The following is a 16,884-nucleotide window of genomic DNA, read 5'->3' on the forward strand; positions in this document are numbered from 1 at the left end:
GTTCATTTTATTAATAACCACAAAAAATCCAATTTCTATTTTTAATATGATTTTACATTAATCATTTTTTATTTTGGTTTAAATAATTGTAAATGGTCTTTTTCCAATTTTTTTCCATTTCACTTCCTCTAATATTTGTTATGGAACCTCACCAGTGTGGCCAGCGTCACACAGAATTATAATGCCAGTTATTACCAATGACTCTATCTGATGCCAGCACAATAAAACTAGGAATTCTTAACATCTACCTCTACTTTTCTTTGTTCTTAGGGGCAGTGCACTTGAGATGGCCCTCTAGACATGTCCTTCAATATCTGAAGCTCTTCACTCAACACAAATGCTATAATGAGCATACTTGCACTTAGGGCTGTATATTGGCCTTGCATGAATTGAAGATAGTTTGTGGTTTTAAGAGTTTATCTCTGTGAGGAATTGAAACAACCTGATCCAATGTTCAGAGACTGAGCAACAGTAAGATTTAAGGAAACAGGTATTTGTTTATAGAAATTATGTGAGAAAAGCATAATCAAAACTTTGCCGCTTCTTTCATCCATTTCTTCCAAAAGAGAGGATCCTCTTCCCCCCCCCTTCACTGATACATGTCAGTAAATCAAATTTCATGAGTATAAAACTGATGTGAGATCAAAATCCAGGCCTGAGAATTGCCAGAGGACATTGTCATGCGAAAAGAATCATAGTATGTTCATGATATTCATATTTCTTGCACCTCAAAAGAGTGCTCTGTAGGTTCTCCTCAGGGCCGGCTCTAGGTTTTTTGCCACCCCAAGCCAAAAAAAAAAAAAGAAAAGCCGGAATGCCGCCCCTGCAATTCTGCCGCCCCGAGCACGTGCTTGCTTTGCTGGTGCCTAGAGCCAGCCCTGATGCTCCTACTCCTGCTGTGAAACTTAAGCCTTCTCAAGTTTTGCCATGGTAGCTATGTTGGTTGGGGGTGTGAAGAAATCAGTGCTTTTGCAACTATAGCTTATTTTGTTTGATAAACTGGTTTCAGCTATAGCAGCAAAAAAACCTCTTTTGCTGGTATAAACTGCATCTACACCAGGAAGGCTTGCCAGTATAGCTCTACCTGTATCGCTGTACCAGCAAACAATTGCTAGTGTAGACAAAACATTAGGGAATAAAAACCACTCCAATAATAAAAGGAAATTTGAAACAATTCAACAACTAGATGTGCACAGTTGTTCTGGCCAGGAGCAAAACCCCACTGAACCACTGTATCCTTCCATGCAGATTGTCACCTAGTGTTCTGTTCAGAGAAAATTGTGCCAGAAAACTAGTCATAAACATCCTGTCACATCCGAAATTTGAGCCACACATAATTGTCAGCTGTACCTCATTACTCATTTTAGACCCAAATCTACCTCTGTCCCACACAGACCTGCTGCTATCCCACTTTTCATTACAGTATTGCTTTTGGCACTGGAAATGCAGAATCAGGAAACTGAAGTTATGGCAGTGTTATTTACCTTAAAGAAACTAACATTAAACATCAATTTAAGCTTCCTCAGCTATTTTTTTTAGGTGTGTCCTTTATTTTGCAGCTGACCTATATTTTGAAAGCCCATGTTCCATGTTTAGGACTTGATATTTTGAGAGCAATGCCAGAGATGGACTCAACAGAATTGGAGAATTTGGGGGTTTTCATTTGTTTAGTGTAGCTAGTGTAACGTGATTTGTCAAGTGGATCACAATCCTAGAAATCATATAGGTGTCCATGCATTACAGAAGATCTCATGGCCTCTGTATCATAGGCTGGACCACTTCGGGGTCAGTAATCCTTCACTCCCAAATGGAACAGTGAAGGTCTATTATTAATAATAGGTGAGATGAGCCAAGAAGGAAACATTCAGATCTCAATCCAAGTTAGATTTGGGCAAGGATTCGGGGCTCAGATTCAAGACTGAATCCATGCTTGGGTTCAAGTTTGGACCCACAGCTCTGAAATTGCATGAGCTGTTCTCGTGAGATTTCTGCTGGGAGCCTCCCAAGTTCAGTTTTTATTGTAAATGTTTTTGTATAGCCCTAGAATTTTCTGAGCTCAGGACCAGATTAATGCATGGGCCAGATTAGTACATAGGCAAACTAGGAACATGCCTTGGGCCCAAATTCAGGGGGCGGTTGGGGGAGAAAAGGGTACATTTTGTTTTGGTTAACCAATGCAGATTTGCTTGCAAACAGAAAGAACTTCACCCACTTGAATGAGCGGTGTTGTGACCGGGCACACAGGGTCGCTCCACCACTCAAATTTGGCCCCGGCACCTCTCTGTCATGATGGAGGGCTGCCATCCCAAATTTGAATGAGTGACATTGTGACCTGGTGCTTAGAGTCGCACTTCCTCTGACACTCAAATTTGTCCCAGCTGCCCCTCCATCATATTGTGACCCCATGTGCCAGGTCGCAATGCCACTCTCACAAGAGAGTGAAGATCTTTCAGTCTACACCAGTGGATTGGCTGGCAGAAGTAGTCCTCACACAAAGCTAAGACTCATTTTGCTATTCCAATCAAAGCCAAGGTGAAAGGAGGGCACTGGATGAAGAAACCACTTCCTTCTCCAACAGCAATACATGGACAGTCTGGGATGGGAATTTACTGCAATGGCATGTATGGGAGGGGACATCACTGAAGTGTATTTTCCCCCTTTCTTTCAGTGTATCGACTGTTTGTTGTTATTCATAATAGAAGGTGGAGGCCCAGAAGTGTATGTTTGCTGAGGGCCCAGTGATAGGTAAATCTGTTCTCATCCCAGCTAGCTGTAGTTAAAAAAAAATCTGTACACAAAGAACAACAAAAGAAGTGGGATTAGACCTTATACTTCATCTGGTTGTCGGAAGGAGGTTTCCAATCTTATTTTAGCACATTCCTTTATTGAATTCTTGTCATGTGGAGGCCTTACAATATTCTAGTCTCACTTGGGGCAAAAGGGTGGTGGGGAGCTCATTAATCTAAACTCAGAACTCACTCAGACATCATGAGTTCTCAATTTAAACTCTGAAATTGTCGGTTTGAATTCCATTTGGGTCTAGCAAAACATAAGTTCTGGGCTGCAGATTGGGGACTTCTGGTTTGGGTTCTGTTTTGGTTCACCCTGGTGTAACCTAGAACTAGGGCAAGAAGACCTTTCCAGTGAGAATCTTTACAGTTTCCATTGCATGAACTTCCCTTGGAAAATGAAAAAAAGTTCCAGAGGGTTTACTTAGAGATTTAAGCTCTCTAGAGTAAGGACCATCTTTTTGTTGTGTGTTTGTACAGCAACTAGCACAGTGGTGTCCTGGCCCGTGACCAGGCTGCTAGATGCCAAGATACTATAACCAATACATGATAAACACAACTGAGTTCTCCCATCCTTTGTCTCTAATAATGGGAGAAGTTTCAAATCACAGGTTTTCTCACTCCATTTTTAGTCTTTTTAAAACATTTTGAAACTGAAAATCGATGCATCAGTGCTAACAATTGGTCGGGAACTGGGGAGGTGATACTGATCGGAGTGGGAAGAAATACATTGACATTTACAGATTCTAGAGCAAAAGTAACAAAATCCAAGAGGCATTCCTTAAGCCCTGCAACTGTCTCTACACTAGGGACAGATCTCAAATCGATTCCTCACCAGAAATGTGATTTTCCCATGGGAGGATATGACAGGGGCAGACAGAGCGTGACCATTTTCTCTCGTGTTTTATTCGATGAATATTGATTGAACACACTGTTCTGTTCACTTGCATGGAGCTGTGTATGCATGTGAAAATATCTTTGTTAAATGGACGCTGTGCGATTTTGTCCTTGCACTTATCTCCAAGCTCATTCAGCCGGAAAGCGCCTCATCCCCAGCTGTGTATTTACTCTGCATTTTCTCTCTCACACATGCAATCGATTTGCTTTTTTCTTTTTCCTACTGAAACCCTCATCCTCAGGATATCTCTTATCATATATTCCAGGTCTCTTTTCAACTTTGCCACAGCTGCTTGGTATATTTTATTTTCCATTAATTGATTTTTGGTGCCTACTCTTTTGAAATGCTTTTTAAGTAATAGTTAATTCCTGCCATTAAAGATAATATCACCTCCTATGAAAGGCCATTAGAAATTGTTTCATTCGGCCCAACCAAATGGGGTCCATCTCTGATGCATGCATAAGGCACTTCAGCTACAAGTGTTTCAAGTATTGTGATGAACAAACCTCAACAAATTTGGAGGTTCAGTTTATCAAAGCCCCAGACACTTAAGATTCTCACCCATAATAGCCAAACCTATTTGGACTTTTCCTTCTCATATGACCATCTTTCCTCCACCAGCATCGCCAGAGGTTTCTCCCAGGACATATTGATTTAGGCTTCAAAGTCTGATAATTGGGTCCCCTTGTTGAAAAGAATTGGAGGCCTGTTGGGGAACGTGGGTCATTGTCATCTCTGAACGCTTTCTAACCGAAGAAAGGTTCTAGACTGGGTTGGGTCGACCATTTGTTTCGTTACTCATTCATTTAACTAATTTCTGAAGCACATTTCACCATGACTTCTCCTTCAATTGTGGGAATTTAACTCAGTTCATCAAATGCTCAGCAAAATAAATGGATTTGCAGCAATCCCAGAAAGCTGCTAACTTTAGGTTTGGATGGCTCTGCCAAGAGGAAGAGCTCCCAGAGGCAAGGGCCCCTCTGGTGAGAGAGCCCAGCTCCTGCACTGTTGAAGTGAAAGAGCTCAGCTATCAGACACTGAGTATGCATATTTACTGTAGCAAGTGCTTTTCAGCCACTCTGACAGGCAATCTCTCACAGAATCTGGTCCCAGGCCATGTGTGTACAACATCCCCCACAATCCATAGCAAATGGGCTGTGCCTCTCCCCTGTGCAAGCAGATAAAACACAGCGGTTGTTGCTGTGGGTTCTAGGACTAAGCCCTGGCCCTCACTGTAGCCACCAGAAGTTCTGCCTCCAGCGGTGGAGCAAGCAGGGGCGGTTCCAGGCACCAGCGCAGCAAGCGCGTGCCTGGGGCGGCAAGTCGCGTGGAGTGGCCTGCCAGTCACTGTGAGGGCAGCAGTCAGGCGGCCTTCGTCGGCATGCCTGCAGGAGGTCCGCTGGTCCCGCGGTTTCGGCGGCAATTCGGCAGCGAGTACGCCAAAGCCACAGGACCGGCAGATCACCTGCAGAAACGCCGCCGAATCCGCGTGACCGCGGATCACCTGCAGGCATGCTGCCGAAGGCCGCCTGACTGCCGTGACTGGGGCAGCAAAAAACATAGAGCCGCCCCTGGGAGCAAGTTCAGTGTCTCTAGACCAGTTTGCTTTACCATTTCATTGGGAGGTTTCGTTGTTCTTTGGCAATATCAATCTCACTTCAGCTTCTGGCTCCTCTCTCCCTCTCCTCAGCTGAGGAATCACCAGAGAACTGAGACTCTAACCCTCTGGAGGGAGGGTCCTCTAGTGTAGCATCTCTCTACCAGGCCCCCTCCTCCCCTCCCACCCACCCAGCAACAGAGCAGCCACCTATGCTCTGAGCCAAGTCCAAGAGGTGCTTTTCAGGAGTTTCCGAGGCTGAGTTACTCCCAGTCTGTCGCCAGTCAGCCAACCCTCATTCCGACATGGGACAATAGGATTTGGCTCTTACAAACAGCAGTTCAAATGGAGCATGTGAAGGTTCTCCCAGAAGTGGACATGACCCGTCACAGCCTTTAGTCTACTTCCCCAAGCACCATTTCAAGGCTGGTGAAAAACCCCTAAACACTAAGCAAAGGAAGGAAACCATTATCCAGAGCATTTGAACAGGAAGGAGGTTTGATAACAGCCAGACGTGGCTTCCTTGCCTTGGCTGTGTTTTCTTTCAGCCACGTTTTGGCCAAGATGCCATTGGCTCTTCCTCCTGTAAAATACAAAACTCCAGCTCCCTTCCAGTGCATGAAAATCATTAAGACTCCCGTGAGTGAGTCTGTGGGACCGTTTTAGCTAACGATTAACCTTTAGCTCTCCTTCCCCTTGTGCATTTGGATTAAAAGGGCAACCTGGAGAGCGGCAGCAGCAAAGATGAGTGAATCATTCCCTAAAGCTACAGACTAAGGGCTTTTCCAGGTGTGGAGTCCACCGATAAAGAGTTTGGAACCAGCAAGCCAGGCAGTGAGAGGACTGAACTTGCTCGACGCTCCACTTTGTGACCAAGCTTTCCTCAGGATGTTTCTGAGCTTCATCCTGTTGTGTTCAATGATGCCACCAATGTTTGTATGGTACAGCCTGCAGCTACTGACTTTTCAATGCCTTCAGCTCCATGCTCTTCTCTGTTCTGGGGAGTCTCTTCTAACTAGAGAGATTATAGCGCTGCCTTGTACTGAAGTCTAGTGGTTAGAGCAAGGTGCTGGGAGTCAAGACTCTGAGAGTCTCTTCCTGGCTCTGCCATCAACTCACTGTGTGACTTTGGGTATGTCACTTACCACCTCTGGCCTCAGTTCCCCACGCTAGAAAATGAGGAGAATGCAGGGGCTTTGTGAGGCTTCAGTCATCAAGAGTTGTAACGCCTGTTGAGATTCTTGGAGGAAAAGATACTTTATAAGAGTAAAGCGTTCTGATTAACATTCGTGTTACCTAACAAGGGCTCGCCAGTTAGTTCACTCCTGGCTGAAGAAAAGATGAAGGGAGATGAACGCTGTTTGCACTCGTTTCATTTCATACAGGCCTGATGCCCTTAAGCTGTTTAAACAGACTCTCTGCAGCAATAGCTGGAACCGTGACCGTGTGATTCCTCGGCGCCGGGGGCAGCGTGCCTCCCGGCACATTAACCCAGTGAGTGCTCAGAAGGGAGAGCTGCCTACCACCTCACAGCAGCAGCATGTCCCACCTCGTGGTGCGCGGCCGACGGATCAACTGGACTCTGGTGCTGGTGCTGGGGTATCTCTTTTACCTCCTCCTGGGGGCCATGGTGTTCCAGCTGCTGGAGAAGCAGGCAGAGGCCCAGTCTCGGGACCAATTCCAGCTGGAGAAACTCAAGTTCCTGCAGAACTACACGTGCTTGGACAAGCAAGCCCTGGAGCAGTTTGTGCAGGTAAGAGGAGCAGGCTGCCCAGCTCTGAGTTAAAGGCTTAGTTTGGTCCTGGAGGGTTTATCCATTTTTACTAAAAATGCGGAGGTCGATTTAACATCTGTGAAATTAAAGAACTAGCTGTCTAAAGAAAGGCAGATGCTGTGCAAGCTCCCTCCACACAGTTCTGCCATTTCACCTCAATCCTGACCTACAGCACGTCTTGCCTTTTCCATGGTGAGGCTCCCCAAACACACACTTCTGCTGATGCAACTGAGGGCTGCCGCACTGTAATTCCCCTCTCCCAGTCCTGTGCCCAGCTCAGCCCTTCGGTACTGCACTGATGAACGCTATTGCAAACCTTAAGAAAGAAAGGCAGCTCTGCCAGTGCACCTCAGCCCAGACCTGTATCGTCTCTACACGTCTCTGCCTGGACCCTGTCCTGCAGCACCCCTTGCTATTCCAGCTCTAGCCCTTTCAAATGCCATGAGCTATGCCATATTGTACTGTGTTTTGGGGGAGTGGGTAAACATCCACAAGGTACCAGGTTAAGATGTGTAAACTCCATTTCATTTGTTACTTCAGGCAGTATTTGACACCAGGTCGGCAGAAGCGAAAGCATGTACAGTGAGATCTTTAAACTCATTTACTTTGTCATTTAGAGGAACCAACACAACATGTACTTGCATCTGGTCCAATGTGCACTCAAAATAAATAGGTTTTAAGCTTAAAAGAGGTTCAAGGGCAGTTGCAATACCCTCTAAGGTTACTGAAAGCTGTACTCCTTGGTTGTAGTATGCAATGACAGGCCAATAAGAAATCCTTGAATCAATCAGATCTCTTCTTCGTGCTCGTAATTTCTCCAGCAGCAGACTGGGAGCCTTTCCTTCTGCTAACTGTTTCAGTAAGGCCATTAAACTACTCCAAACAGGATGCCAGTTTGCATTGTACTCTTGGTCTGATGGGTTTCCACCGATCAATTCCCAGATCAACAAAGAGCCCGGCAGGCACAGTAGATGGACTTGATAGAAGAGTGAAGTACAGATCACAAAGGTAGCAGGAAGTGAATGATTCTGCCTGAACCTTGGTCCATTAAGACCACTGGGTAATTACTAATACTGCAATGTGTTACTTGTTGAGTGCTTTGCACTGCATGGAACATGACATAGAAGAGAGCCCTGATGCCCAGATACAGAGAGATGATGACTCCCAGCTCTAAGCCCAATTGGGATATCTTCATAGGGCTAATGCATTATTTAGTCCAGTCCCTAATAACCTAGGAAGCTCCCTGGGGGCCAAATTCTCCTGTCTTACACCAATAGAACTATATTAAAACTAAAGGGGTTGCACTGTCACAGAGAAGAATTTTGCTGATCCTCTGGTTGTATTGAATACAAAGAATGTTTCAACTGCTAGCTGTTCTGGAAAGAACCAGCAGAGGGCACCAAAGTATCAGATATCATGTATCAGACTTGAAACGACTCACACTCAAAAACAGCTCACTAGATCACAGGGAGAGCTGTGAAAGACAAGCAGAGAACTGTGTGTCATCCTTCACAATGCCTCTTAGACACATTCCCAGCTATTATTAATAAGAAGGAATAAAATTCTTCCAAAATTGAATCCCTAGGTCTGAAAGCACTGCTAAGAAACCATCACCTGTCAGTAGTCTTTATTGTTTACCTGTTCAATCATGAGACGCCCGTCTACCCAATCTAAAGTGTTGTGCTACTCTGAAAAGTCACTGTGTAAAAGGCATTGTTGCACCTCCATGCTTATTGTGTGCCAGTGTCACGGGGTCGGCTTTGCTCAGTTAAATTGAAAAACTGGACTTTCTGACTCCCAGCCCTGCAACTCCACCCCCTGGGATCTTAGAGTCAAAAGTTAGTGTTGCTTCTGGCTCATACATTATCTCCAGTAACTGTGTTTGGACTTTACCTCCATTAACAATTGAGTTGATTCTGCAAGAAGCAGATTCCTGTTGTTCCATCTCCGTTAGCTCTGCAGGGCTAGAAGGAAAAACACTGAGATGGGCCTGATCTGAATAGCCTAAAACATCAGGAAATTCACATAAAACTTTGTGACCTGGGCCCATCTCTGGTAAAAACGTATTTTGTGTCAGAAAATGAAGTAGAGCTGACCCTAGATACAGACAGGAAGCAGAATACCTGCGTAAAGAGGAGCCATTTTTACAGTCACTTTGCTGCCCAGGCCCACGCTTCCAGCCATTTGTCAGATAACATCAATCCTGACACACAGGTCCAAACCCTTGGCTATGGCTAAGGAGAATGCAGTGCAGGTTCGGAGGAAGGAATAAAAAGTGGTATAAAGTTCACCTTTGCTCTCTTCAGCTCCTGTGATAGCTCTATGCAGGGCTGGTCCCCTTGCGGAGGGCTGCTCTAATTTACATTGGGTGCTAATGGTCCCAAGAGAACCAAAAAGGCAGCGACAGATTGGTGCAGTATTGGAGCATACCAGCTATACCCGTTTTCCCCAGCCACACCCTCTACACCAGCATCAGGGGTGGGAGGAGGTAGAAGCCATTCTGCTAACGTTTTGTCCCAGAGGATCCTTCTTACGCTGGAATGATCTGCCTGGGTCTGGATATGTTGGCGGCACAGCCAGATCCTGCTAGTATGAGTCACAAAGCAGACAGACCATACCAGAAGATATGGCCCACAGTGTCTGGATATGGATGTGACGGCCCAGAGCGGGTATTTATGGCTGGAGTATTTAAAAGGTATTTTAAAACTGCATTAAATTTTCCTTCTGCACTTGGCATGTGCAGCTTAGTGGAGATTATACTTCTGAGCATTTGCACTTTGAACTGCAGAGAACGGAGAGTTGCTCCTTGTGGGCCATGGATTAGAGCTGAGGGCCTTTTAGGCATTCTGAGTGGCAAAGGACAGGGATTTGTACCTCAGTGCAGTCTGAAATTTCATTCTTCTCTCCTCATTCCCACTTAAAAACACAGCAGTCATTTTGGATAGTTTGATTTATCAAACTCCCGGAAGAGGTTTTTAATGGCTAGAACAAAGCTATTTGGTAATAGAAGGGAGAAAAGTGTGAATGGCACTACTATAACGGAATTGAATGTGGCCAGATGCACAACAGTCTTAACTGATGGGTTTCACACGCTTTGCAGATTCCCAGATGCTGTAGGAATTGTTACTGAAAGAGTAATGTAAGGTGTTAAACCCCAACCAACCAAAAGTTGTGTTATTCAGTGCGCATCAGATCAGCTAACATTTCAGAAGTGGTGCAATCCACATTGCCCTGGAATGAGGCATTGCAGAGATAATGCCCCCAGCAGCAGTCAAGGGTTTGGGTTTTGAATGAACATCCCCCAACCTTTAGCGCTGATCTCCTGGTTGTTGGGTCGTTGAGGCTGAGATGGCTATTGGGGCAGCACACTCAGCCCCTCTAGGTTTTGTGTCACTCTAGAAGCAATCCTTTCTGCTGCTTAAGGAGCAGGGTGGTGGGTGCACAAATGAGGTTCATTCAGTCACCTGCTGGAAGGGTGAGGGCCAGGACCTTGGAGCTCAAACGTGGTGAGAGGAAAATAGAACAGATCCTCACAACTCCAACAGATGCCACTGCCCTGTGGAGGGAATATAACAGCAGCCAGGCAATATTCTACTCACCCAGAGGCATTTAGTTGGATATAAGGATCTGGGGGTTATAGTGGATCACAAATGGAATATGAGCCAACAATTTGATGCAGTTGCAATAAAGGCTAAAATCATTCTGCAGTGTGTGTGTTGTAGGTAAGACACTGGAGGTAGCTGTCCTACACTACTCAGCACTGGTGAGGCCTCAGCTGGAGTACTGCATCCAGTTCTGGGTGCCACACTTTTGGAACGATGTGGACAAATTGGAGAGAGTCCAGAAGAGAGCAACAAAAATTATAAAAGAAAACCTGGCCTATGAGGAAACGTTAAAAAAACGGTCAAGTTTAATCTTGAGAAAAGAAGATCAAGGGGGGACCTGATAACAGTCTTCAAATATGTTAAGGGCTGTTATAAAGAGGACTGTGATCAGTTGTTCTGCATGTCCACTGAAGGTAGACCAAGAAGTAATGGGTTTAATCTGCAGCAAGGAAAATTTAGGTTAGATATTAGGAAAACCTTTCTAACTATAAGGGTAATTAAGTGCTGGAATAGGCTTCCAAGGGAGGTTATGGACTCCCCATCATTAGAGGTTTTTAATAACAGTTTAGACAAACACCTTCCAGGAATGGTCGAGATATAGTTAGTTCTGAGCAGTGCAGATGGATGGACTAGATCAGGGATTGGCAACCTTTGGCCCGCGGCCCGCCAGGGTAAGCACCCTGGCGGGCCGGGCTATTTGTTTACCTGCCACGTCCGCAGGTTTGGCCGATCGCGGCTCTCACCGGCCACGGTTCGCCGCTCCAGGCCACTGGGGGCTGCGGGAAGCAGCGTAGGCCGAGGGATGTGCTGGCCACCCTTCCCACAGCCCCCATTGGCCTGGAGCGGCGAACCGCAGCCAGTGGGAGCTGCGATCAGCCGAACCTGCGAACGCGGCAGGTAAACAAACTGGCCCGGACCTCCAGGGGCTTTCCCTGAACAAGCGGCGGACCGGCTTTGAGAAGCACTGACTTAGGAGACTATGTCCCATGTTCATAAATGACTTAAGGTATTTAGGTGCCTAGCTGCCTCTAAGTTCCTAAGTCCACTATTTAGACACCTCTGACATTTTCAAAACTGCCCATCTGCTGCTGCCTACTCCCATGGGAGCCGCAATCGGCCGAACCTGCGGATGCGGCAGGTAAACAAACCGGCCCGGCCCACCAGGGTGCTTACCCTGGCGGGCCGCAGGCCAAAGGTTGCCAATCCCTGGACTAGATGAATTCTTGAGGTCCCGTCCAGCCCTAGGATTCTATGATTTTTGACAGACAAGTAAAATATTTCACATTACAACTGAATTTGGGGAGCTGCACTCCCTTTGCCCATGTTGACTTCGGCCCACTGCAACACCCAGCAGGTGAGAGCAGTCTAGAGCAGCAGAGGATGTCTCATAAATTAACCCCAGGCTGTCAGACAGAAAGGAAAGGCCTGGAGATGATTGGTGGAGATACTGAGAAGCTATAGCTAAGAACAGAACTAGCCCTCATGATGTAGAGGTGAGCCAGCCACTCCTCCCCCTCCACCCACAAACATGCATGAGTCACACGTAAGTCTGGGATGAGATGGAGAGTGGGAGGGACGGAGGAGGAGCAACCTTTGTTTTTATGGTTTATCATCACTTTGTTTCCCTAATTCAAGTCCTTTCGGTGCTCCCTCCATTCCCTTCCCTTCATCCTCCAGCAAGTTACTGAAATGTTCGTACTTGGGTGCTCCTGTTCTCCTATAAGGAGGGCACAGGCCCCTGGTCAGCTCTACTCCTCAAGCCTTTGCTGAGCCACTGAGAGACCTATATCAGGTCCTTCTGGTCAAACTCTAACCTGTCTAGAAACTCCATTGCTTATTACACATCTAAGCTTGCTCAAGACATCCATCAACACTCACCTGTCCATCCTTTTTACCTGACAATCTCTTTGTCATGAGCCTATACATGCTGCTCACCTGTGCTGTCTTGTGCTCTTCTTCTGCTTCAGGTCATCCTGGAAGCATGGGAGAAAGGGGTCAACCCAGAAGGAAACTCTACCAACCCCAGCAACTGGGACTTCAGCAATTCTTTCTTTTTTGCAGGAACCGTTGTCACAACTATAGGTGAGGCAGCCTCTCTTCCTATTAACCTCTTCCTCTGTCAACAGATGCTTCCTCCAACTGTCTTGTGAAAGACTGAATCACTAGTGACAGCTGGATAGACTAGACCTGTCAGGAGAGTCTGTATCACTGTGGGGCATATTTAAAGTGCCACATTTTCAGCCAGCCTCCAATTCTGCATGTTCATTCTGCACACCCAGCTTATTGCACCTTCAAAAGTGGGCACATGCCCATTTTGCACCTGCAAAGCCTTCATTTGCATATGCAGACTGCGCTGTGTGTGCAAGACAGGTACTGCACCTGCTTGTGCAAACCAAGTTAGTTGCGTTCGTCACAAAATTGGAGCCCTGGGTTGAAAATCAGACCCCTAATGTGGAAGGATAAGATATTTTCAAATAATTTTTCATGTCCAGTGTTCTTTTGATAGTGACAAAGATTTGGGGCCCAATCAGTGGCTGTGCCATTTTCTCCAGCCAGAATTCTGTCTGGAAAGGTGTGGATAAGCTGGGGCACAATGGAACTGAACTAAACTGACCTTCCAAGCCTTTTAATTTAATTGTCCCTTTTTTCTCTCCTTCACTGCAGGTTACGGTAACTTGGCCCCCAGTACGGTGGCTGGGCAGGTGTTCTGTGTGTTTTATGCCTTGTTTGGGGTGCCGCTTAACCTGGCCTTTCTCAATCAGCTGGGGAAAGGACTCAACGCACACCTGATCCCTCTGGAGAGATGGGTGCACAAGCCAGGCCGTGCTCGGGTACAGTATCCATTTATCATTGGTCTTCCTCTGTTTTAAAGCTAATTGGTTTTCTGAAACAGGTGGCGCCTCAGGCTTTGCTGCTGCCTATTTGTGTGTAGATCCTGGGACATCATAATCATGTGTCCTTTCTATATCAGGAAGTTAACACGTCACATTTATAGATGATGACTTTGAAGTACACCTCTACCTCAATATAACACTGTCCTCCGGAGTCAAAAAATCTTACCATGTTATAGGTGAAACCACGTTATATTGAACTTGCTTTGATCCACCGGAGTGCACAGCCCCGTCCCCCCCGGAGCACTGATTTACCGTGTTATATCCTAATTCGTGTTATATCGGGTTGCGTTATATCGAGGTAGAGGTGTAATTTGCTCTTGTCTGAAGGAAACGATCTTTGCCTGTCTTAAGCCCTGATTCTCCAGAACACGTTAGCATGGTCTTAACTTTGAGCATGTGCCCAAGTCCCATTGACTTTGATGGACTACAAGTATGTACTTAAGTGCTGCACTGAATCAGGCCTACGGTGCCCAGCCTGTAGTGGTTTTAAACTACAGTAGAACCTGAAAGTTACGAACCCCTCGGGAATGGTGGTTGTTCATAACTCTGAAATGTTTGTAACTTTAAACAAAATGTTGTGGTTTGCTTTTAAAAGTTTACAACACCCCTGGGAGATAGGTAATGAACTATTTTACATTAGGGGAAAACTGAGGCAGAGACAATAAGGCCCATGCTTCCAGACTTGCAAATTCAGTAGTTATGACTGTGAGTTCATTCAAGGTAAATGCACGCACAGAATTAGTCATGTATTTGTTGGCCATTGATGTCAATGGTTGCCAACTCTCACCATTTTATCATAAGCCACACATACTTGGTGTTTTTGTTAAAGGTCCAGCTCTTGGAGTCATGTGAAAATCTCAGCTTTCATTTAAATAAAATTAGTTTCTAGTCCTCTTGGTTGCGGACAGATGTTTGAAAATGTGATCTGAGCTCACCCCTGTATTTTCTACAAACCAGCAACAATAAAAAAATCCACTAACCACCCCGTGACAGACACTCAATGCCGCTGAGCTGCCATTTTCCTTCTCTCCTACAGGTAGTGCAGACACTGGCATTGGCCCTCTTTCTGACCGCCGGGACCTTGCTTTTTCTAGTATTCCCACCTATGATCTTCAGTTATGTAGAAGGCTGGAGCTATGGAGAAGGCTTCTACTTCACCTTCATCACCCTCAGCACCATTGGATTTGGGGATTATGTAGTAGGTAATGAAGGGGGTGGGGTTGGATGAACTTTATAGGCCTGTGTTCTTAGACCACTATAAATTGGGAATAACTCTGCAGAAGTTAATGAGTTACACCAGTGCAAGTCTGGCATAAATAGATCAGAATCTGGCCCTATGTCTCTACTAAGACTGCCAACAAGGCCGTTAAGTATTGCCAATTGTGGTGATAGGCATGGATTCTTGTCCACTGAGACCCACCAAATTCATTTCACACAGACCACTGAACACCGATTAGATAGTAACTGTTCCCAACCTGGTTTAGAGTGAGCCACAGACATAGAGGTGAAAGACTCTATATCCCATTACTAATCCTGAGAGCCATCCAGTCCCAATTAGTGTCACCCACGTATGGACTAGACAAGAAACTCTATCAAACATTTTTAGGAATCAAGCCATGTCTAATACTGAGCTGCCAGGAATTATAATTACAGGGTGAATACTAGTAGCAAGCAGAGGCCCTTGTAAGAAAATCTACCAAATGGCAGCATATAATCCCCAGGGGCACTAGCTGTGCCCTAGAGTCACTGCCAAAGAGGAGGCCTTTCTCCTTTCTCTGCACCAGCTCACTTAAGTAACACACTTAACATATGAGGTATAGAATGTCCACATGTGTAGAAAGAACATTAGGTTCTGTCACCTTCTCTGAGGTTTATCCTCCCCTCACTTCCCAGAAGTTTTGTCTCTGCATTGTGAGAGCCTCTTTGCCTTAAGGCCTGGCTGTGACACTGTGGAGATCAATGATGCATTTGGTCCTTAGTTGAGGCACTGACCATTCATTCACTAGAACTGCCATATGGGTATCAGTGACACCCTCCATCCCCCCCATATACATACATATACAAAATGGCACTATTTGCTTGGTAATGTATTCAGCAAATAATATCTGAGCCTCTCTGTTCAGAACTCAGGCATACTGCATACTACAGAAAAAAAACCATGAGTGTGATAACCTATGGGTGTGGCTAAAATAATATTCTAACATGTTAGAGAACCAGATGTAGAATAAAACATACCTTTCTAATATGGTTATAACATGATCATTTCCCATCAACACAGGCTAGAATGAATAATTTTACATAGCCCTGGTTAAGGTTAAACACCACATATTAGTTGAAGTTTGATGAAAGTAACAGCTTGATTGCATGGAGATGCCACAAATTGAGTAAATCAGTCACATCACTTTCTTGTCCTATTTATTAGATGTATAGCAGGCACAGTGTCATAGTAAAGTGGTCATGATAGGGTTAAATGGGTTACCCAGAGTAGTTTAGGATGGAGCCATGCTCCGTGCCACTCTTACTTCTTGTTTAGTCAGTGGGAGTTTTCCCTTCACTGTATTGTGAAGCAGCAAGTTCCCAGCCTGCAGTTCTGTGTGCAGATGGGGCCTTACAATTTTGATCCCATCTACTCCAAGCCGAACCTCAGACACTGGGGATATGTCTACACCTAAAATGCTACAGCTGCATTGCTGTAGCGCTTCAGTGTAGACACTACCTGTGTTGACAGGAGGGATTCTCCCATCAGCATAGGTAATCCACCTCCCCAAGAGGCGGTAGTAGGTCGATGGAAGAATTCTTCTCATGGATACATGGGGACTTAGGTCAGCTTAACTACACTGCTCGATGTGTGGATTTTTTCCACAGTCCTGAACGACATAGTTATGCTGAGTTAATTTTCTAGTGTAGGCCAGGCGTGAGCAAGAAAACACGGGAATCATTCTAGGACATATGCCCACATACAGTAGATTTCTTATGTGGGATCGATGTAGCTCACATGACCTCGCAATAGACCTTTGCATGAGGTTATGTGTGTTTTGCATCCTGTTGGCCTGTTGTTTGCCAGTCCCAGGGGTCCAATCTAACATGTGAAGTTTCACGGTTTTTTCAGGCACAGATCCTAACAAGCACTACATCTCGATGTACAGGAGCCTGGCGGCAATTTGGATTGTTTTTGGCTTGGCCTGGCTCGCTCTGGTCTTTAACTTGGGAGCTGACCTGATGGAAAAATTCCTTCAGTTAAAGTGGCACAAGCCTGGCACAGCAGAAGAAGCCATTACCAAGATGGAGGACGACCCTGATCAACCCAGAATCCACATACCTAGCTGA

At 45.6% G+C, this 16,884-nt stretch overlaps 1 protein-coding gene across 1 annotated transcript; it reads left to right on the plus strand.

Annotated features, from left to right (window-relative positions):
* The first annotated feature begins 6,824 nt into the window (after positions 1–6,824).
* On the plus strand, positions 6,825–16,884 carry KCNK16 (potassium two pore domain channel subfamily K member 16). The gene is made up of 5 exons (XM_024203469.2): positions 6,825–7,037; positions 12,631–12,745; positions 13,328–13,494; positions 14,594–14,759; positions 16,667–16,884. The coding sequence occupies exons 1-5, from the start codon at positions 6,825–6,827 to the stop codon at positions 16,882–16,884; spliced, it is 879 nt and encodes a 292-aa protein (XP_024059237.1).

Source organism: Terrapene carolina, unplaced genomic scaffold (assembly GCF_002925995.2).
Source record: "Terrapene carolina triunguis isolate 2854851 unplaced genomic scaffold, T_m_triunguis-2.0 Scaffold85, whole genome shotgun sequence".
Classification (NCBI taxonomy): Eukaryota; Metazoa; Chordata; order Testudines; family Emydidae; genus Terrapene; species Terrapene triunguis.